This window comes from Manis pentadactyla, chromosome 5 (genome assembly GCF_030020395.1).
Source record: "Manis pentadactyla isolate mManPen7 chromosome 5, mManPen7.hap1, whole genome shotgun sequence".
In the NCBI taxonomy this organism is placed as follows: domain Eukaryota; kingdom Metazoa; phylum Chordata; class Mammalia; order Pholidota; family Manidae; genus Manis; species Manis pentadactyla.
The window spans coordinates 157,599,948-157,622,732 of record NC_080023.1 but is presented as its reverse complement, the minus strand read 5'-3'; the positions used below and the strand labels follow the sequence as shown (position 1 = coordinate 157,622,732).

The window sequence follows — 22,785 nt, the reverse complement described above, 5'->3', positions numbered from 1 at the left end:
ATATCAGATAGCTGGTTATTCATTTTATAGACACTTATCTCTATTTTTATGAGAAATGGCAAAACATGGATAAAACACAGATAAGGAAACTAGGATTCTGAATGGTTAGATGACCTAAGTTCCATAGCTAGTACTTAGATCCAAGTCTAGTGCAGTTTTCATTGTTCTGCAAGTAAAGATATCCAAAAATGTATCCCAAGTTTTTATAAATGATCTGGAGTTGATTACCTTTTCCATAATAGGTTCTTTGGTGCCCTTTTCCCACACAGAATATGGTGCTGAACCAGTCTGATGCAAATTTTAAAAATTCCAACCATTCAGCCTACCTGTGTTAGTAGACCCCAGGCTCTGCCCCATTTCCCATCATGGACAGGGAGATTTGGCCAAACTCAAATCTAGATTTTTACAATAGCTCAGAAGTTTACCTGTGTTTTCTTTCAATTTTTCTAGGAAGAGTTGCAGGCCAACCTGGACCTGATTCAAACCTACAGACTACATATTGCCCAAGATATCAACCAAGAAAACCTACAGCTCTTCCTGGGTTCCTATAATGGGTACAGTTGTTTCCTCTGCCTTCACTTACATGCAGACTAAGTCTAAAAAGATAATGGGCATTTCAGGAACTGGGGAAGGGAAACAAACTGCTGCTTCTGCTGTTGTGTGATGGGGCTGCTTTTGTGCTGTTTCATCATAGAAGAGGGAGCTCTTTCACAGACAGGAAAACAACTTTCAAGAATGAATGAACTAAAAGCTGTTTCAGGCATATTCAAATAGTAGTTGTAGTTTTAAGATGTTTTGTACCTAAGTTGTGTACATACACAAAAATGCACAACTAATTTGAGGTAACACAGGAAAATACATGTAGAGGATGCTAAGGATTGGAGTCTTGAGGCTTAACTCAGTCTCTCTTTACTCATACATTGTCATCAGACAGAAGTAACACATGGATGGTAGTAAATTCTCTTTTGTTTGTGTTTTCCAAAACCTACTGTCACATCTCCCCTACTTACTGAAAGAGCCTGATTCTTACCTTGGTACCAGCTACTCCAATAAAGATGTTAGCTTCTGCTAGCTTTGTGGATATGTGGGAAAAGAATGAGAAAATGAGTCAACTGTAACTTACCCACAGTTACCCGGCCAGTAAGGAGCAAAGCTGGTTTTGAACCTGGTCTCTCTAGCTCCTCCCTCTGTATAACACAGTCTCCTTATTTTTAGTTCAAATCAGAAAGCTTTATTAAGTATTGCACTAAACTGTGTTAGTTGCAGGAAATAGTTCCCCTTCTCTTAAAGAATTTATTCCTGTAAACTACTGGAAAATTAAACACTTTGGACTTGTGGGTTTCAGTAGCATTGATGTTGAGTTTTGAGGTTGCCTCTAAACTTTTAGTATCCCACAGAGTCCCCACGGTTGAGCCAGCAGCCTTGTGAACAACTCTTCTGTACCCCTCAAGATAACCCTGAAATGACTACTCCTAAACAAAGTGCACAAGGGCCCCTTTTCTCATCACATGCGAAGGAAAGATAGTTTCCACATTTCTTGATTCATTTTGGTTTTCACAACCAAGAAATAACCCGAGTTGCTGTGATTTTACCTGAAAAGAGTATTGCTGTTTTTGTTTTTCTAGACGCAGAGACCTGGAGATTGAAAGACCCGTGCTGGGCCAAAATGATAATAGATCAAAGACATTAAAGTAAGTCCCTCAGTTTCCCCAGTAAGTTGCTAAATATCTGTCTTTGCCTTTCATAGACTAATGCAGAGTTCAGTGGAGAATATGTGCTGTTTGCGCAGTGTCACCTCTTATTTTGCCTTTCCCCAGGTGTTCTACTTTGTTGGTGGTAGGAGACAATTCACCTGCTGTTGAAGCTGTGGTAAGTATGTCCTGATGTTGGAAGGAATGTGAAGAGGAATGAGATTAAAATGCAGTGAAATGTATACATATATACAGCACACTGCTGACCCTAGAAACAGTTGGTAAATATTGGTTTCTGTTATTTTTGATTACACATATCTGGGTTTTCTCTTTGTTACCCAGTAATTAATTCCTCATCAATCACTAGGTTTCATCAGAATGGATCATATTGCCCCTGATTGCTGTGTGGTGAGGTTCACTTTGTGGCAAGTAGGACAACTAAACACATTATCTTACTGTCAGATTTTTGACAGCCTTGGCCTTCTGCAGCCACCATAAATCTGAAAGTGTATCAGTAGGACTGCTGAGAGCCTATAAGCTTCTCTCTGTCTCCTTTTCTAACACAAAGCACATTGGAAAAAATAATATATGCTCACTGTAAAATATATGAAAAAAGAGAAAAATCAAAATCCTGTTTCTCAAAGGCAGACTATTTTTTCTTTTACCGCAGATTGGATTAAGAAGCAAACAAACCATGGATTGGGTGTGTCTTGCCAATTGGTTTCAGCCCTGAGCAAGTTCACTATGGATTTAATGTGACCAAAGAAATGACAGTAGAACATTCTTGGGGTGAAAGGGTTACACCCAACTTTATTTCAATGGTGACAGGTCAGTCACTAAAATCCCGTTCACTCAGAGCGAGTCTGCATGCAGCAAGCTGGTCTCGGCCTCTCGGCCCGCACAGCCGTCCTCTGGGGCCTATCTGCCCATGCACCCATCCTCTGGCTCTGTCCTCAGCACCGCCACCACTCCAGCCTCTGCTCTGCTCTCCTGCAGCCTTGCAGCCATGCCATCATGCCTCCCAGAGCACTGGGAGTCATATAGAGTCAATAGCAATGTATTGCCCACACATGTGTAGTGAGCTAGCTAACCAGGGCCAGGTGAGAATCCTGGCCACAGGAGCCTTCATTTTATCCACAGGATGATACCAGCTATAGAAGGTTTCGGGACCTGATTACTTAATACTATTAATGCGTTTTTCCATATTATAAAGTCAGTATGACTGTATAATACTCAGTCTTAAAGATGTACCTTTGTTTAACCTCATTCTCCAGTTGATTATTTCTGATTTTTCCCATTAATACTGTTGCTTTTGAACGTCCTTATTTTGAATTTTTGATCATTTCCCTGGGATGGATTTCCAGAAGTGGAATTACTATGTCAGAAATCAAACCTTTGCGAGGATTTTGATATATTTTGCCAGATTCCTTTCCAGAAAGGATGTTGCACTCTCTTGGCACCAGCACTGTATGACAGTGCCTGTTTCATAGTATGCTGTCCAACACTGGATTTTTTAATTTTATTCACAGTTAATTTGATAGGTTAAAATTGGTGTCCCACTGTTTTAATTTGCGCTTCTTTGATTACAAATGAAGTTGACAGTTTTCAGTTGTCTATTAGCATTGGCTTATCTTTCCCCCAGCATATGTTATTTAACTAAGTATCTGTGTGAAATTACCTGGTTTTCTTTGTCAGCTTTCACTTCTGTCCTATTTAGAGCAAAACGTTAGGGAGTAAGGCTTTTTGGAAAGAGGGTCTACTAACTAATCAGAGGTGTAGACATAAGTGAGAAGTTTTATTGGGCAAAGGGGTGTGTTTGTGAGATAGATATGATAATATATTCACACCTCCCTGAACTGCCCTTGTAAAGCATTCTGGTGTAAAATACATGGCATGGCTTGAGTGCAGAGGCAAATGACCCTCAAGTCCCCAAAAAATAATTTTTTCTCCAATGGTGGTAAAGTTATAGTGATGATCCCAGTCCCTCAAAAAGGAGTTTTATAGGTGTCAGTCTTTTATGGCTAAAAAGGTGGAGATGCATGCTATAAAAATATCTATCAAAGACATTTTTTCATAAACATGTATACCTGAAACAGGAAAATAGTATTATTTTAGAAAATATCCTTAATCTGAATTCTGTAATCATGCTGAGTTGTCTTTTTCAAATTGTGTGGACTTAAAGCAGCATTATTTTTCAAGACTATGTAGATTGGCCAGTACAGGTAAGGTCTCTTTTTGGGATTTCCAAACCTTCAACATTTATAGAGAAGAACTTCAGGAGCCCCATCTGTGCCACAAAGAAGATGCTCTTCCAAACAGTTCAAATGTTAACTTCCCCACTGAGTATTCTATCCCACAAATTGGTAATACTAGAAGGCTTTCCATACATGAAAAAGCAGAAAAAACTCCACAAATTCTGGTCAATGCCACTCGGTATTTTTGCTCACTTCCTCATTCAGCATGACTTTTTGAGCTTCTATTTTATCGATGTTATGGAGAATACAAAAATGAATAAGATGGCATCTGTGTTTGGGGAACTGGGCAGAGAGTAGACATGTCAAAAACCCACCATTGTGCTTGGCCTACCAGATACGGAGACTTCTTAGAAAGTTATAGAAGTTACAAAGTGGTGAACCAAGGAAAGCATGATTTATTATATTTAGTTCAGACTTGGGAGTTCATTCTTCAGAAAACATTATTTGTGTATATGCTGTGTTCTAAGTACTGTGCCTGGCAATTAAGGATCCAGTTTTTAAATTCTATCCTTTAGGGTCAATACATATTCTATAGTAAACTAGTACATTTGTTTATCACTATCTGCATTGTCATTTGTAGAAAGCACAAACTTTGACTTGGTTATCCTGGTTTTTAGATTATCCCCTGATTTTAGAAGCATTTTGTGTACCTGTCCATCATCAATGCCCAGAGCAAAAGTTCACCTAGATTATTGGTTCTTGCCAAGGTAATTTTAATAACTCCCTAACTGGCTTGCTGCCTCTACAATCTGTCATACAGGCCACTGCTGGTTATTTTCCTTAACAACTCAAATCCTGCCACCTTAGAAACCTTCCATGGCTTCTTGCCTTCCACAGTCAGTTTCAGTATACCTCTCCAGCCTCACCTCTGGTGTATCTTCATACCATGTTTGCCTCTGTAACCCCGTGTGTGTCCTGCACATTCACGTCATAACCCCTGGGTCTTTGCTTATGCTTTCACCTTGATTCTGGAAGCCTTCAATTGTGCACTTTTTCCTACAGTAACTAGAACTCCTGCTCATCCTTCTATACTTACTCAACTTAGTTGTAAAATTTTGAAGTGATGTCATTCTGTCCTCTATGTTTTCACCCCACAAGATTCCAAACTCTTAGCATAGTGTTGTGTATGTGTGTGCTTGGTAAGCATGTGTAAAGGAGCCATCCAGTTGATCAAATAATTCAAAAAACAATCCTGAACCTAGACAGTATCTCCCCAAAACATCTTCTCCTTCGTGGATACAAAATGCAAGATATCAAACATGTAAATACTTAAGTTTGCAATTCTTAATTATGATGACTGTGGTGAGAAAAGTAGGTGGGATAGCCAGAGACCTTGAGGTGGAAAAGAGGGTATACAGAATGGCGCACTCACTACCTCAGGGCAGAGGAAAGGGGTGAGAAATGAGTGAGGCAGTCAGGGCCCTTTGTGCTGGGAAGCCATCAAGGACCTAGCAGGTGAGGGCCGTAGTCCCGTTCACTCTTTAAAGAAGTAGTAACTTGCCCCATGTTATGTAACCAATAGGTGGAATTAGACTCAACATGTAGTTTGTTAAAAAATCTGCTTGTAACAGATTGAGAAGATGATATTAGCCAAATTTAGATCTGCTCAGATCGGATAAAAAGTTCATCATGTATCTCCCACTCTGTATTTTGGTAATTTCTTTGACCTATGGCCATCTCCAAACTGAGCTGTTTATATGAGAAGATCATTATTATATCAAGCTGTATCTTATTTTTCTAGCAGTTCATAGAATTGTTCTCTCTCTTTTTTTAAGGTTGAATGCAATTCTCGCCTGAATCCTATAAATACAACTTTGCTAAAGGTATTCTATCCTCATTTGCCAACCATTTGTGAATAAATTATCCATGGTTCAAATTATTCTATTTCTGGAATAGTTGCCCAGAAGGAAGGAAAGCTTCTGTCTCTCTCTCTCTCTCTCTCTCTTTTTTTTTTTTAATGTTTTTTTCCTGAATATATTCTCATTGTAGAAAATTTGGAAATAAAGGTAGAAAGAAAAAAATTACCCATAATGCTACCACCCAAAACCTCTGATAAAAATATCAGTGTCTTTTTCTTATACATTTTTACATCATTAAGATCATAGAATATTTATAATCTATTTGTTTTCTTCAGCTTTTTGACATGAGTACCTTCCCCTGCCGTTAAAAATTCCATAAGCAATATTTAATGTAAGAATTAAGATAATGGCTAGAAATTCTTCATATGCTTAATCTTGTTGTATTTGTAAGGAAGTGTCCAATAACATCCTAGTGATGAGGGTGGATGCATTTTCTTTCACTTAGGGCAAATAAAGAGCAACTCTTCTACTAAATTTCTAGGGTTGGTATCAGTGTCTCCCCTGGTGATTGTTCCCCAGGCAAGAGTGTCAACCTCACTTTTTATAGAACCTGTAGTGAAGTGTTAGGGACCTGAACTCTTAGTTTACTGTGGATTGAAGTGCTCATCTTATGTTCTTTCCTGCTACTTTCCCACCTGAAAGGCCTCTGTTTTCTTCCCTTGTGCTTGAAAGGAGAGCGCTCTCACCAAAAATAGCCCATAGTTCCTAGAAATATAACATGAGATTAATGCTGTGAGGTAACAAAACTCAGCATTCTGGGGTCCAAGTGATTGATGAACTAGTCTAAAAGATGAATGTTTGTTTAAAAGTATGTGGTTTCAGATTAGTTTTTCACTGCAGGTCTGAATCCAGAAACATAAAACTAAAGTCTACAGTAGCCTTAGATGTGGTTATTTCTGGGCAAAAATGCCCATCCACAACAACATGATTGAACTGACTTTCCAGCTATTTCACAGGTATTCAGCTTGGAAGTAGTCTCTACCAGTGTTCTCTCTCTGCGTATGGAAGCTGTTTTATGGTTCTAATCACATTTTGACTCCCTAAACTTCATGAAAATACAGCCTGCGCCAGTTAGGTTTGTTTTGTACTTAAATCAGGCTAATATTATGCTTAGAATTATCAGGGAATTGTTCCTTGTTAATCTCAAATTCCTGTGCCTTCTGTGGCATTCCATCCCCGCCTCAAACAAAGTTTCCATGCTAGTGAGTAGAAACCATGGGGTTCACATCTTTTTTTTTTAAATGCCAGTTGGCCCAAATAGGTATAACAGAGTACAGAATGCATAACAGCTGTAAGGAAGAGGGTGGGCTCGTGGTTGACCACTATGCCCTAGAAACAGTGCTCTCTACAGACAGGCAGAATTTGCATCATCTAGGAGCTTGTAAGAAATGCAAGTTCTTGAGCCCCATCCTAGTTTTATTAAATCAGAATCACTAAGGCAGGGACTCAAGAATCTGAGTTTTAACAAGTCCTCCAGGTAATTCCAGTGCATGCTGACAAAACCTGACTCTAGAAATCTTTGCACAGGTGAGAATAACCAACTATAAAGCTTTACGAAGTGGAGACAGCCTCACCAAATCCAGCTCTGAGAGGAAAGTGGCTGACCAAGCGAGCTGGCAGAATTTAGCCACAGTGCCAGATTGGAGAAATCCCCTCAATCATGGAATAAAGATAACAGAGTTGAGAGGGAATTTAGAAAGCATGGTACACTGAGAAGTTAATCACACTTGAGGACTCTTTAAGCAACATTCTTCAGGTGGAGGTGGAACCATGGTTGAATATAGTGGTTAACTTCACTTCTACTCCTCCCACCAGGGGTCTGAAAGCCAGGCTCTGCACTTACTGATTAATAAATATTGAATCATCTTCTATACCCAAGGTTATTGCTAGGATCTAAGTCTGTGTAAGTGTGCACTGAGGAGATGTACACTAGGTTGCAGTTAGTTAAGGAACTTACAGTTCAGTTTTATGGGTGACTTGTGGATGTTCAGAGTATTTCCCCTAAGTTCAAGTCCCAGCTAACTTACATATTTTTTCTCTTCTAGATGGCAGACTGTGGTGGACTGCCCCAAGTAGTTCAGGTAAGGAGATTTCTTTTAAAGCACCAATTTGATTCTACCTCTCTGCTTATGCAAAGATTAATGCCTTCTTATTTTGTCCCCCTAGCCCGGGAAGCTTACTGAGGCCTTCAAGTACTTTTTGCAGGGGATGGGCTACAGTGAGTAGTATACAACTTTCTATCTAGCAGAGATTTACTGATAATGGGGTCCTTTTGAGAGTTGTGGAGCCCACCATTCTCAGGGTATAATCTCTATGCTAACTAGCCTGAAGTTAAGTAGAAACTAAAGTGTTAATGGAGCATACATCTGCATGCACATAAGATGAGCTAACACTTATTAAGCACTTACCTTGTGCCAATGCTCTATATTTATAACCTTAAGAGGTAAGTTCTGTTATGTGTCCCATTTTATAGAAGAGGAAACTGAGACTCAAAGAGGCTAAGCACATTTCTCAGGGTAACAATTCAGTTGCAGAACCATATTTAAACCTTGGCAATCTGACTCCAGATCCCAAATTTTCAAACACTCAAGTTTAGACTGTCCTAGCTGTGAATCTGAAATTATGATTAGCATTTGCACTCGGCTGGTGGCCTTGAAAACAAAATGACAACTCTAGAAAAAAAGGGTAGTGTCTTCAGTTAGATTTGCTCCAACACAGGAGATGACCTTGCAGAGTATTTAGAGTGAGTCCAAGGGTGTGTCCTTATCATGTGCTGCTGTCCTGGTCTCTTGTATTGTGAGACCCCTAAGCTTTCTCATTTGTCACAGAATATCCACACTTGCTCCTTTCTTGGAGTTTTAAGAAGAAAACCTCTTCCACTCAGGTACAGAGCTCTTTACCCAGTAGGGTGATTTTTCTCCTGTCTTTGGTATTAGTGTGGAAAGTGGCCATTGGGCAGCAGCTGGGCCCCTGGGTACAGCCCTGTACCTGGCAGGCAGACTGTGTATGTCTCATCTAGAGTGGCTGTGTCATCCCTGTCTGTGAGCCACTACCAACCGAGCCCACACTCACATCCCTCTGGCTCACTGGGAGGAGCAGAGGTCCCTCTCTTAGGAAACATCTCCTTATCCCTTTCCTAGGAAACAACTGATCTTCCAGCCCATTCCTAATCTGAAGCAGGATGGATGTTTATAGTGAAGGGGAAAACAGTTGCCTTTGACTAGTTGAGAAAAGTAAAATTGAGATGTTGAAACATCAGCCAGCTTCACCTCCTCTCTGGACCTTAAAATAAAGCTTCATCCCTGACCTAGAATATTCTGTCAGTGTCTACTAGGCAGCTGAAGTGCCACTAGGCATTCTCAGGTCACTAACCTGCCTTTTCCTGTGTCCATCCTGCTTCCAGTCCCGTATGTGCAGCTCAGTCACCTGAGCACCGAGTCAGGTACCTTCCTCTGTGCTGGCCCTGTCCCCTTCTCCCAGCCCCGCTCTCCTGGCTGCACTGGCTGCCTGCAGCATGTCCACGGTTTTCCTGTACAGTGAGAGCCCGATAGAACGTGGCTCATTGTGCCCAAGAGGATTAGCCTACAGATCCAGCCCTGGTCCCTTAGAAAAGAAAAAAGGAGCAGGTTGTAAAAAGCAGGCTTCCTCTTGTCCTCTTAAATCTAGGGTCATAACAACAGGTGAAACTTTACAGGCAGGGCCCCTCTTCTACCACCACCTCCTGATCCTTGCATTAACCCCCAGACAGAGGCAGCCTTGATTCTAAATAGGAGTGTCAGAGCCTGTGCCCAGAGAACAGCAAGTGATGGCATCTTTTGACCCCCACGTTGAAATGACAGTGAGAGGAGTGACTAGTGCCTCAGAAAGATAGGGAGGCTGTACTAGGTAAGGCCCTATGCTGGCTAAGCTGGAAAAGCTGGAAGGACATTAGGGTTAAAGCAGTGATAGAACAGGATCTGAGTAAACACCATTCCCCAGAACTCTTCCCTCAAAGGCAGCCTGTACCTCACTGTCTGTGCAGAGGCCAGCTCCAGGCCCACCTGCCCTCCCCTACACCCATACCTTCCCACACATCTCCTCTCCAGCTAGCAAGGGTAGCCTGTGGACACGGATGGTAGTCTTGTTGTATCGGGCTTGCACTGTGTCTGTGAAATACCTTTCATATTTGTGTGGTGTTTGTCTTTCTTTTGGTTTAGTCTTGCATGTACTGCAGGATTTGGTCACCCATTTGGGTTCCCAAAGCCTCCTTCCTAATCACTGTATGAATGGTGTGGGCATAGCTAAGAGATATACTCTTGACTTAGGTGTTCCCTTGTTCTGCTGTGGACTAGAATCAGTTGAGATTCTGACCAACTCCAGAGGATTAAAGCAGCCTTGAATATAGCCACTCACCTAAAGCAAATAATGCAAAATGGAGATGGTTATATTTGTCCTGGGTGTCACCTTAAATGGGTTGGGAAAGCTAAACCTAAAGCCTTTGGTGAAACTTCTGGATTAACTGAGCTTAACCAGGGCTCCATCTCCTAGTCTTCATGGTTCTTTCTTACAGTACCATCTGCCAGCATGACTCGGCTCGCCCGATCACGAACCCACTCAACCTCAAGTAGCATCGGCTCTGGAGAAAGTACCTTCAGCCGATCTGTCACCAGCAATCAGTCAGATGGAACTCAAGAATCCTCTGAGTCCCCTGATGTTCTGGACAGACACCAGACCATGGAGGTGTCCTGCTAAGCAAATGCTCTTCCCCTGGACCATGCAAGTCCATCCTCCTTCAAATGACCACTCCATAATATAACATTTCATCCAGCAAACTGGCATCTATCTTTAACTCCTGCATGGTCACTGACTCTCTCTCTGGTATCCTGGATTTGTCATTCTATCTGCCTGCCCACCCTTTTTTTGTATATACCAAGAACCACTTCCATGTCATTACTGTAACATTCCAGCATCTTTGATCAAACCTCCATATCTTCTCTTGCCAGCTTTCCCGTGCTTTCCTAACTATGTATCTGATAAGATTCTTTGATCTTGACGTATGTGTGTGAGCACGCGTGTCTGTGTTTGTGTGTGCTTAGTTCTGTGATTTTAGACATGCTTTCTTGTAGAGCTTCTGCAAAAAACAAAGGGATTTTTTTTTTTCATTTTCAAAGGTTTTTTAGGGGAAATATGCAGAACAGATTTGTAGGTTGGATAGGCCACTGCATTCTCTTTTGGTTCCTGATTGGTCAACAAGATTTGCATAGTGACTTTAGGAGAGTAGCTCTGAGGAATGTGGAAGATCACAATTACTGTCTGGACTATTGATGGATTGTGACCAATAGAACGGAGCCTGTCACATAAAGAGGCAGACAGGGTGGCCAGCCACTTCCTTCTGTCCAAATGAATTCACAAATACTGTCCTATAAGTAAGAGGGAGGGGCATATTTTAGTAGAAGCCCATGAATGATTAGGTTCTTATGCAACAAGGAGTTTTTCCCAAGCAGTAAATGTGGCTTAATAACTGGGCTGTCTTAGCACAGGAAGGTGGAAAACAAAATGTCAGGCTTCCGCTCTGCAGGAGCAAGGCTGCTGTCGAGCGTTGTCTGATGCCACTTAGCAGGCAGCTGCAAGAAGTGCCTCCCAGGTCTGTGATGGAGAGTGTTTCTCCATCCCACAATCTCAGAAAAGGGAGAAGTATGATTTAAAAGTTAGGTAGATGGTGAGGAAATGGCTGAGGGGAGAAGAAGACATTAACAGAGTATTATGTTTAACGTACATAGCCTAGATTTCATCAGACTTAAAGGAAGCTAAACAAAACTGATATGAAGCCCATTTCTTAGATTGTTAATCCTGTGAACTCTCTTCTGTAGGAGGGAAGGGGCCAGTCCTCAAGGGCAGCCTGATCAGGGAAAATTGTGCTTAGTTTACTGCTATGAGGGGATCACAGCCAGAGAGTATCGCTGCGGGGAGCTGAAACCAACTGCCACTCAGCGAGGGCCCAGCTCTTCAAGGCATCGAGGTGTAAGCTCAGGTAATACAGTTCCAACTCTGAGGAAGGAGCTTTTCAGATATAGTGTTCGCTTTCTGCTGAGATAGGGAATGCGTCACTCTGCCAGAATACAACTTTTTACAGATTATTAAATAAAGCTGTATATGTCTCATTGTTACTGGATTGCTGGTGTTATTTCTCTCAAGCCACTCACTAGGGTTTGGGCAGGGACCGAGTTAATGTGAGCTCCATGCTGGGAATTTTCACATACTTGGTCATAAGTCTGGCCAGGATTAAAGCCTAAGCCCATCTGACATGCCTGTATTCCTCTCAAACCAAAAACTGTGAGAAGCCCGACCGTGCAGTTTGTGGTGAAGAAGGATGTGCCAACGTCTTGGGAAGGCACTCCCATTTCAGCTCTGCCGTCTGGGGGGCTTGCTGGATCCCACCCCGACTAACATGCAGCCACTTGTATGGGTTCCTCAAACAGACCAGGCCATATGTCTCCAGAAAAGGCTGACTTTATGCCCACCAAGAACGATTTCACGAGGCCTTCACCTCAGTTTTGAATGATCTACTGCTACCACAGTACATTTATGTTGCTGTGTCCGTGGGAGATACTTGTAAGATGACATGGACCCTGTTCATTCTGGCATGGGAGATGAAACATGCATGTGGATGGACTCAGGTCACCAAGCTGAGTTCCTGACAGTACAGGTCAACACGGAGTTCTGGACCTGGAGGTGGTCTGATGACCACAGTTGCTTTTATAGCTCATGTTGCTCCAGCCTACCTGGCCACATTCAGCACAGGTGGTTACCTGCTTTCCCACCTTAGCTTTGTGTCTGAAATCAAGCCCCAAATGACTATATCCTTTCTCATTTCCTTTTTTTTAGTCCAAAAACACATGGGGGTGTGTCTTGCCAATGGGTTTCAGCCCCAGGCAAGTTCACTGTGGATTCAGTGTGACCAAAGAAATGACGGTAAAACATTCTTGGGGTAAAAGGGTTATACCCAACTTTATTTTCACTGTGGCAGGTGTCTTGCCAATGGGTTTCAGCCCTGGGCAAGTTTGCTATGGATTCAATGTGACCAAAGAAAATGACAGCCAAACATTCTTGGGGTGAAAGAGTTATACCCAACTTTATTTCCAGGTGGCAGGTCAGTCACTAGAATCCCATTCACTCAGAGCGAGTCTGTATGCAGCAAGCTTGTCTCTCCCTCTGGGCCCCTCTGTCCGCACAGCCGTCCTCTGGGCCTCTCTGCCTGCACAGCTGTCCTGCACAGTCGTCCTCTGGGTCTCTCTGCACAGTCATCCCACACAGCCATCCTCTGGGCCTCAGTCGTCGGCACTGCCACCACTCCAGCCTCTGCTCTGCTCTCCTGCAGCCTTGCAGCCCTGCCACCGTGTCGTGCCCAGAGCACTGGGCGGAGCTCTTTATAGTCAACAGCCATGTATTGCCCACAGGTGTGCAGTGAGCTAGTCAGCCAGGGCCAGGTGAGACTCCTGGCCATAGGAACTCTCATTTTATCCACACTCCACCCCTCCAGGATTCTCTCCTCTCAATCTATGTGCCCTTAGTCCTCTGCAATGGTCCCTGTGCAAGGAAGCTTGAACATTGTTCTCCAGTCTCTCCAGCAAAACATCTTGCAGACACACAGGCCGGACTCGTGGCTCTGTCCCTGACCTCTGCCTCTTTGGTCTTAATGGCTGGAAATACTGCTCTGGTTTCAGTTGTTGCCATAGCTCCAGTAAGATCCTATTTGGCTTCCTGTCTAATTTCTTTCCATCTACTCCTGCCCATAGCAAATCAACCCACATCTGGGTCCTCATAACCCTCACAAGGCCCCTCAAATTCCTGTGAGTACCAGGTCTTATTTATTTCTGGGTTCTTCTTGCTTCACCTACTGTACTTGTCACCTCGCATCTTGTAATTGCTGCCTCAAGGAGGGCTGCACTGTCAGGGAAGACAGCTTGCCCATCTCTGATCCCGACAGAACAATTCCATCCACTCCTAAGTCCCACAGCCACCTGTTCAGCCTGAGTATAGGGACGGACCATAGAGTGCTCCACCAACTGGGGAGGGGAGTTGCTCCTCTCCCTGGGGAACTTTGAGCTGCTGGGTCTTTATTTTCTTTACAGCCACTGGGCATGCTTTCAATACAGGAGGGGCCAGTGCCTCCGGCACCACGCCTTCATCCTTCCCCAGCTCCTTCATTTCTGGGACTGATGGCACCTTTCTCTCCCCTCCCCCGAGTGCCTCCTCTGCTACAGTGCCTCACAGCAATGCCAGCTCAGTCTTCAGAAGCTCTCTTACCTTCACCTCAGTTCTTCACAGCTGATGTTCTCATGCTACTTCTGCCTGTGCTTCCCTCAGGAGCTCGTCCTTTTCCTTGATGGCCTCTTCCTCCCTCAGAACATCTGGCAGCACTGCCATCTCGTCTCCAATGGCACCTTGCTGCCGGCGCTCTCATGCTGCCTCCTTCTGCATCAAGGCCATCTCCTTCCTCAGGGAATCCACAGAGGTTTGCAGCTCGCCTTCTCGTGCCACCTCCTCTTGCATCAATACCATTTCCCTCCTCAGGGCATCTACTGAAGTTTGCAGCTCGCATTCTCGTGCCACCATTTCTTGGGTCTCCTCTGTAGACCTTTTTTTAAGACTGTGAGAAGCAGCCAACCCACAGTCCCCACTGCCTCATGGGCACTCTGCTTCTCAAAGGATCTGCTTACTATATCAAGAGCCACCCCTACTGCCTCAGGTGTCACCTCCAGTTGCCTCCAGTCCTGGGGTGGGGCCCAGTCCTCTAGGAGGCAAGCCACCTCGGACCACATACCCATTGGGGGACTATCCACTGTTTCCCCATTCATAGGGGCAGCCTGCTGAAGCACCCCTCCCATAAGGGCAGCCTGTCTTTTTCCTTGGTCAACAGTGAATCCTGCCGACTATGCCAATTGTCTTGCTAATGGGTTTCAGCCCCAGGCAAGTTTGCTATGGATTCAGTGTGACCAAAGAAAATGACAGCAAAACGTTCTTGGGGTGAAAGGGTTATACCCAACTTTATTTCCAGGTGGCAGGTTAGTCACTAAAATCCCGTTCACTCAGAGCGAGTCTGCATGCAGCAAGCTGGTCTCTGCCTCTGGGCCCCTCTGTCCACACAGCTGTCCTTTGGGCCTCTCTGCCTGCATAGCCATCCCATACAGTCGTCCCACACAGCCATCCTCTGGGCCTCTCTGCACAGTTGTCCCGCACAGCCGTCCTCTGGGCCTCTGTCCTTGGCACTGCCACCACTCCAGCCTCTGCTCTGCTCTCCTGCAGCCTTGCAGCCCTGCCACCATGTTGTGCCCAGAGCACTGGGTGGAGCTCTTTATATAGAGTCAACAGCCATGTATTGCCCACAGGTGTGCAGTGAGCTAGTCAGCCAGGGCCAGGTGAGAATCCTGTCCACAGGAACTCTCATTTTATTCACACAGGTCAATCACTAAAATCCCGTTCACTCAGATCGAGTCTGCATTCAGCAAGCCGGGCCTCTCAGCCTGCACAGCCATCCTCTGGGCCTCTGTCCTCAATGCTTCTGCCACTCCAGCCTCTGCTCTGCTCTGCTGCAGGCTTGCAGCCATGCCACCATTGTCACCCAGAGCACTGGGCAGAGCTCTATTTTATATAGAGTCAATAACAACATGTTGCTCACATGTGTAGTAAGCTAGCCAACCAGGGCCAGGTAAGAATCCTGGCCACAGGAGCCTTCACTTTATCCACAGGATGCATGCTTAGGGAGAGGCAGGAAGTGACCAAGTATATACTCTATACAAGGTCATTCCTACAAATTGCCTTACCCAGTTTTCATGGCAACCCAGCTAAGTGGGCAGTGTCTGCTTTATAGACCAGGAACAGCTGAAGAGAAGTGATTGGGCCAAAGTCACTGTCTCACCTGAGGGGACTGACCCCAGACAAGTTACAACAGAACATTAGGGATAAAAGGGTTTATACCAGGCTTTATGCTCATGGTGGCAGGTCAAGTGCTGGAAGCACATTTGCCTCTGGAGGCAGAGCACTGGGCAAAGTTCTTTATATTAGTAACACCACAGTAATGGCTCATCGCCAATGGGTGTGGAAGCAGTAGCCTAGCATTAGGCCAATTACATCATCAAGTAGCTTAGGGTCAGTTGAGGATCCTGACCATAGAAACTTTCATTTTCCCTGCACCAGACTTTTAAAGGCTAATTCTTGGGTCCCTCTCTGAATGGTATCTGAGAATTTTTTAGACACCAGAGGTGGTCATTCCCTACTTCCTACCTCATGCATGGACCTCGCCTTGAGACTGGTATGGAAGTCTCCTTGCAAAGTAAGGTGGACATCAGAGTGGTATGTGGACAGGAACAAGAGGGTGGGCCTGTGCTCAATTCCCTCCCTGCCACAGGCCACATCCTGGAGTGGCTGTCACCCATTCTAACGTCCTGGTTAGATCAGCACCCACACTGGCTTCTTCAGCTCTCCACGCCAATGCCTGCAGAGTTACATCTCAAACCAACATTCTCTGGAAGAAAGGAAGAACCTGAGCTGGAGTGTGCCCTTGCTGGTAAGGCCCCAGAAAAGGCTGTGTAGTCTGAACTGGACTCAGGAGCTATTTCATTACGTGGGGCCCATTTTGTGTTAAAAAGCATCTGTCCTCAGGAATACTAAGCCCCCTCCTGGAAAGCAAGTGGGTGTGGGTCAGATTTTAATGAGCTGGGGATTTTGATTTTAATGCTGAAGATAACATACCAAAGACAATTCTGTCAGATGCTTTATCCTAGCTGACTCTCAAGGTCAGAGTACATGAACCAGCATCACCAGGAGGGCTTGTGAGAACATTGCTGGCCTAACCCAAGGAGTTTCTGATTCAGAGGATCTGAGATGCGGCCTGAGAATTTGCATGTCTAACAGATTCCTGGATGATGCTAAGGTTTCTGGTCTGGCAGCTCTAGCTACTCGTGTGGTCCTCAGACCAGCAACTTGGATGTCACCTGGGAGTTGTTAGCAATGCAGAATCATGAACTCCACCCCAGACCCACTGAACCAGAATCTGCTGTTTAACAAGATCCCCTGTACACATTAAAGGCTGAGACACATCACTCCAAGGCAGTGCTTCCTAGGTTTGCCAGACAAAGGAATCTTTTGGACTGCTTAAAATTAGACACCTAGGCTGCTGCTCTGGTGGCTTGGATTCAGAAGATGTAGGAGGATCCCAGAATCTGGTACTAATGATTTTCCTCAGGTGAATGTTATGTATGATTCAGGTAAGCATGGGAAACTCCTGCTTATTTACCTCAGTTCTGTGTTCCTTGGGCAAGACCAAGCTGTAAAGCCAGAGAGAAACTTCTCCCTCCAGGATCACGATAAGGCAGCCTCTTCTGCCCTAGAAACAGGAACTCGAGGAAGGTGGCTCCTTGATGGTCTGTGATGCCGTCAGAGGAAGCAGGTGGTTGTGAGAACCACAGAACATGCAGACGCAAGCTGAGAGTCCCAAGGACCCTGTGACAGAGCTCAAAGAGCCCTGGGCCTTCTTCCCTGGCTTGGCTGCCCACTGGTGATCTGAAAGGAGCCCAGGACTCTTGCCCCATTTCAGGCGCACAAACTGCTGACTCCCAGCAGATATAGAGCTACCCAAAGCGATACGGGGAGCCTCTTGCTGAAGATTTTCCTGAGCCTGGAGCGGTCTGTGTGTCCTCGGACAAAGGACTTTGGCAAACTTCCAGAAGGGCCCCAAGCCCAAACCTCTCCGGCCAAAGCATGCGTCTAAGCTGAGTCCCTGCCACATGCTTCTGATGACGGGAATCCAGTAAGTGTGCTGCTTTGTTGTTCCAACGGCCTTGGGACTGTGAGGAAGGGTGGTGCCCTCAGAGACTGGGAGTGGGCTTTACAGTTGGGAAATGAGCTTGAAGAGGAGGGAGAGTGGTTCTGCTGAAGCTGTAAGGGGTGGTCTGAGGGTCCCCGACAGAACCGAGGTCTCCCCCTCTACCTGTGGCTGCCCTCGGGAGAATTACATCGCACTCTCCAGCCTGTCTTCATGCCTGTTCTGGTCCCTTGGTTACCAACTTGCTGTATGGCTTTGGGACCCTCTCTGGGTGACAGCCTTCCAAAATCAGAGAATGAGCAGAATCTAGTACAATCTGTAAAGATGCTTTCAGCTCAAGACTACAGTTCCTCTCAAAAGGGTGGTATTTCTCAGTTGAAAGAGAGGGTGAGGTCCCCCTTTAGTTAAATCCAAATTGATCACTCATACCCCCACCCCTGAGAAATTATCTTAAGAAGCACAAAAACATAGATGTGCATTGTAGACCCAGATCTGCACTGACCAGCTACGTGACATGATCCCAAAATTGCCCTCTCTGGGCCCTGGGATCATATCTGAATGGGATTCCAAGCTGGCAGACCTCTCAAAGGATCAAATGAAACAACCAAAAACAAGTGTGGGCAGTGTGCTGAGCTCAGCTGCCTTTTACTCTTTCCTTCCACCCCCTGGCCCAGGACCCCTGGAAAGTGCCTATCTAGCACATAGAAAATTGCTCAAATACATGTGTAATTAATGATTAGATTTTTCTCTTTGAAAAGTATGGGCCAGCACCTCCTTGCCCTAGGCCTGCCCACCCCATCGCCCTCAGTTTTTTTTTTATTAAGGTATCGTTGATATATAAGCTTATGAAGGTTTCACATGAGCAACATTGTGGTTACTACATTCACTAATACTATCAAGTCCCCACCACACCCCATTGCAGTAACTGTCAGCATAGTAAGATGCTAATTGTCTTCTCTGTGCTATACTGCCCATGGCCCTCATTTTACCCCCAGGAAGCTTCTTGGCCTTGACCAGACCAGGTGAGGGAAGCTAGCAGAGTTCTGGGGGCCTCCTAGCCTGAGCGCAGCTCTCTTACCTCCTTCGAGTCCATCCCCGAGCTCCCCCTGCTGCAGGAAGAAGTCTCTGGGTTTAGTGCAGCCAGTGATGGTGGTGAATTTGTCTAGCTGAAGAAGGAGAAATTTACTAATAAAGTAGACTTTATTGAGCACCCACTTCGTGCCAGGCTCCTGAACTTCTTCCCATAACCCTGTGGAGTTGGTCTTACCCAGTTTAAAGATGGGACTCAGAGAGGTTACATGCTTTACCTGAGGTCACATAGCTTGAGCCTGGTTGGTCTAAATTAATCACTTGTGCTACCTGCTGCCTAGGCAGTCTTGCTCCCTGAGATTTTCTGGACCTACGTCTGCATGGTTAAGCATAGAGCTGGCACCTCATACCCAAGGGGAAAGGAAGCAGGAATGTTGAAAACCTAATGGGAAGGGGTGCCCTAGCAGGGAGGTATTCAGAGACCTCCTCAGGAGAGAGCATCACCATCTCAAGCTGCCAAAGGCTTCAGGATATCAAAGTCTGAGCAGAAAGTAGCTGCCAGGAGACATTTCCTAAGGATAGGCCATTTTGTATTAAAGAGTTCCCGTCCCCATGAACACTGAACTCCCATGGGAGGCAGCAGCAAATAGGTACCGTTACCCCGTGTCCCTGACATGAGACTGCAGAACAGAGGGCAATGGCCTTGCATAGATAGAGGGGTAGTCTGTCCTCTGAGGCAGGACTGGCCTGTGAGACCATGAAAGTCACTCCGTGATGACAGACACCCATGCTTTACCCTGGCATGGTAAAGGGCACAAGGGCAAGGAAGCCTGCCGTGTCATGCCATTCCGTGGGCTCCTCCAGGGAAAAGAATGTGACCTTTTCCTCCCTGGACCCCTTGGCACAGGGCCTGGCATAGAGCAAGGACTTGACAAATGCCAGCTGAATGGAACCACACTGATGGAACTGTGCCCTGTCTCTCCTGAGGATGAAACCATCTGAAAGATGAAACCACCTCCCCGAAACACTTTTAAAAAGTGTTTGGAAGAATCAGTATTACCCTGGAAACCTGGGAATTTACATTATTCTAGGGATAAGAAACCTGTCCAAAGAGCTAATAATGACTTTATCTACTTAATGTATATTGAGTATCTTCTATGGGTCAGGTACCTCGTGAAATACTGAGGAAACAGGCAGAAAGAGGTCCTTGTACCAATTTAGCTATAGGATAATGGCAGATTAAACAAACACTATAATAAATGAGTAATTAAAACTTGGGAAAGAATATAATGGGGCGCTAAGGGAGAGAGAGAAAAGAGGAGGCTTCCGGGGGTGGCCTCTGAAGGGACAGTCAGGCCATGATAAAAGAAAAGCAGGCCCTGGCCAAGCTGTTCACATGTGCTATCTCTCAGACCCACATGTTGGGTATTTTTATCCCTATTTTTCAGATGAGGAAATGGAGGCAAAGAGAGGGGAAGTGGCTCAACAGCCAATCCTCCAAAGCAAGTCACCACTGGCACACAGTCTCCTTGTCATTTTATGTTGCCCCATGGCAACCAATAACACTGTGCTCAGTGTCACCTTAGCTTTTCTGACACCAGCTCTCAGCCTCCTCAGGTGCCCTTTGCCCGCCTAGCCATGGGTTCTGGTGTGCCTGGAGTAAACTCTGTTCTGTCACTGTCCCCTGCCATCTGGTGGCAGAATGTGATCCCAGGTCAGGAAATAGTTCTGAGAAAGCCATAGAAATGACCAGTGAGGTCTGAGGGATTCAGGGAAAGCTTCCTGGGGAACGATGGGATCCAGGCAGGCAGAAAGGCAGGAAGGGCATTCCCATGCATGGTGGGGGACACTGGGACCACAGAGGCCAGGAACAAAGTGCAGCATGGCTCAGGTAGGAAGACGGGATGCAGAGAAAACAGTGCAGGGTGCCGAGAGCCCTCAGAGTCTGGTGGAGTGGTGGGAGCCTGGTGCTGACCGGAGGGAGATATTCACATGCATCAACGAGGTCAGCAGGACTGAGCCAGGGAGGGAGGATGTCAGGACCAGGCCCTGAGCCATGGCTCTGTCTCCATCACAGCATCTCTTTCAGATTTACCTCGGTGATGTGCTTCTGAGTGTTCTGCTTGGAATGATGGGAAGTCAGCCCAGCAGAGGGAAACCCCTGCCAAGCCCAAGCTCAAGCCCCTCTGTGCAAAGCCAGGGCCTAGTGCCAATGCAAGCAGGTAGGCCATGGGGCCCAGGACAGCTAGGCCCTGTGAGGCCTCTGTGGGCCTGCCTGACCAGCCACTCCAGCACAGCTTCAAATGTCAGTGAGTTCCTACTGTATACCAGGCCCTTCCTGGTGAGCCATGAAGCAGGTTCCCTGATCTTGTAGAGTTTACACTTCAGCAGTCAGAACATTCCCCAGCCAGATAAACTAGAAAACAAGGAAGAGTGACAGGTGCTAACCCATGACAGTCCCCTGGGCATCTCCCAAGAACTCCCTTTCTCAGCTACTTTCTTCCGAGACTGAGCTGGCAACTCTTAAGACCAACCGATATCTGTAACTCTCCAAGGCTGTGCTGTCTATTACAATACCACTAGCTATATGTGGCTATTTGAATTTAAAATTACTTAAAATGAAATAAAATTAAATATTCAGCTCCTCAGTCACACTAGCTGCATTTCAAGTGCTCAGTAGCCATGTGTAGCTAGTGGCTACCTTATTGGACAGCACAATAACGGAACATTTCCATCGTCACAGGAAGTTCTACTGGGCAGTGGTGCTCCAGTGTTCTCTTCTCCTGAGAGGGGCTGTGAAATACTTGAAGCAAAAACTAGAGCTATCGTAATTGGAAAAAATTAGCACATACAAGTACATTTGCTGAACCTATAACTGTGATTTTCAAAGATAATCCTGACTAAAATTACCAGTGTGTAGGACAGTTGGACAATCAAAATATCCTAGAATTCTAATATTTTGATGGCAAAACTACAGCCCCTGGTTTGTTCCTTTTTCCCCCAAACAGTCAACAAATCCTTTCTCAAATCACATCTTGTTTTAGGGTTAGATAATGTATTCATCAGGTTTTCCAGAGAAACAGAACCAATTGTGTGTGTGTGTGTGTGTGTGTGTGTAGGCACAGGCACGGAATTTATTTTAAGAAATTGGCTCGTGCAACTGTGGAGGCTGGCGGGCAGGCTGGAGACTCAGGGACGAGTTGATGCTGCAGGATTTCCTCTTCCTCAAAGGACCTCAGTCTTTTTCTCAAGGTCTTCATCTGCCTGGATGAGGCCTGCCACATCATGGAGGGTAATTTGCTTTATTCAAAGTCCACTGACTTAAATGTTAATCTCATCTAAGAAATACCTTCACGGCAACATCTAGACTGCTGTTAGACCAAATCTCTGGGTACTGTGGGCTTGCCACACTGACACATAAAATGAATCATCACAGATAACAAGATTAAACCAAGCAGCACTTGTAGGAGGAAGGGCATGGACACCCACCGAAGCAGAACTAGGGGACTGTGGAGCCAAATGTCTGGATATCCATGTTCGGGCAGGAACTGTCCCCAGTCTGAAAACTCCCCTACAATGGCTGGTGCTTTCCTCCGACTCCTCAGCCCCTAACCCCAATATCTTTATCTACCAGCTGCCGCAGGCCCCCCAGGCATTGAAGCCCTGGGCCCTGAAGAATTTCTGTTGGGGAGGCAGCTGCCTCCTTTTAGCCACTCAGTCTGCACCCAGCAGGCCCCACAGGAAGAGACCTGGAAACCACACAAACCTGCACCTCATTTCCTGTGAGTCTAGCCACAGGCAGTGGCCCCAGTGCTGCTCTGAGTCATGCCCAGGCTGCTGAGGGAGCTGACTCCCCTGATAGGTGTCCTGGGGGCCCTCTCTGAGGGGAAATGTGTTCCCCCACGCTGGGGTCTTAAGGGAAAAGGATGGGCCTCTCTTGGTAGGATGACCCTGGTCCCAGCAAGAGCGTGGATTTTGGGCAGTCCCTTTCATTAGTCATTTGTTTATTCATCAGCCTTGCCTCCATCCAAAATCTACCAAGGCCCTACCACATGCCAGGTCTTGTGCCAGAACCAGGGTACAAAACAGGCATAGTCCCTGCCTTCAGGGACGGTCAAGCTCCAGAGACAGGTGCTAAACCCATAATC

The 22,785-nt window shown here is 45.6% G+C and overlaps 2 protein-coding genes across 7 annotated transcripts in view; both read left to right on the top strand.

Annotated features, from left to right (window-relative positions):
- Positions 1 to 11,948, top strand: part of NDRG3 (NDRG family member 3) — a 75,179-nt gene extending 63,231 nt beyond the window's left edge. For 2 of the 5 annotated variants that reach the window (XM_057502973.1, XM_036902368.2), the window contains 7 exons: positions 451 to 554; positions 1,626 to 1,691; positions 1,818 to 1,869; positions 5,722 to 5,769; positions 7,851 to 7,886; positions 7,972 to 8,023; positions 10,355 to 11,948. In XM_057502973.1, the coding sequence (XP_057358956.1) occupies positions 451 to 554; positions 1,626 to 1,691; positions 1,818 to 1,869; positions 5,722 to 5,769; positions 7,851 to 7,886; positions 7,972 to 8,023; positions 10,355 to 10,536 (540 nt within the window). In that variant the 3' untranslated portion in view covers positions 10,537 to 11,948. Of the gene's footprint in view, positions 1 to 450; positions 555 to 1,625; positions 1,692 to 1,817; positions 1,870 to 5,721; positions 5,770 to 7,850; positions 7,887 to 7,971; positions 8,024 to 8,945; positions 9,064 to 9,208; positions 9,248 to 10,354 lie in introns of those variants that run through there. The other 3 variants (XM_057502972.1, XM_057502975.1, XM_057502974.1) reach the window with 3 other exon arrangements.
- Positions 11,949 to 17,373: 5,425 nt separating this feature from the next.
- SLA2 (Src like adaptor 2) overlaps positions 17,374 to 22,785 on the top strand; it is a 24,184-nt gene continuing 18,772 nt past the window's right edge. Inside the window, exons 1-2 of one of the 2 annotated variants that reach the window (XM_036902370.2) lie at positions 17,374 to 17,593; positions 20,727 to 20,859. In XM_036902370.2, coding sequence (XP_036758265.1) covers positions 20,766 to 20,859 — 94 coding nt within the window. In that variant the 5' untranslated portion in view covers positions 17,374 to 17,593; positions 20,727 to 20,765. Of the gene's footprint in view, positions 17,594 to 20,726; positions 20,947 to 22,785 lie in introns of both variants that reach the window. The other variant, XM_057502969.1, reaches the window with a different exon arrangement.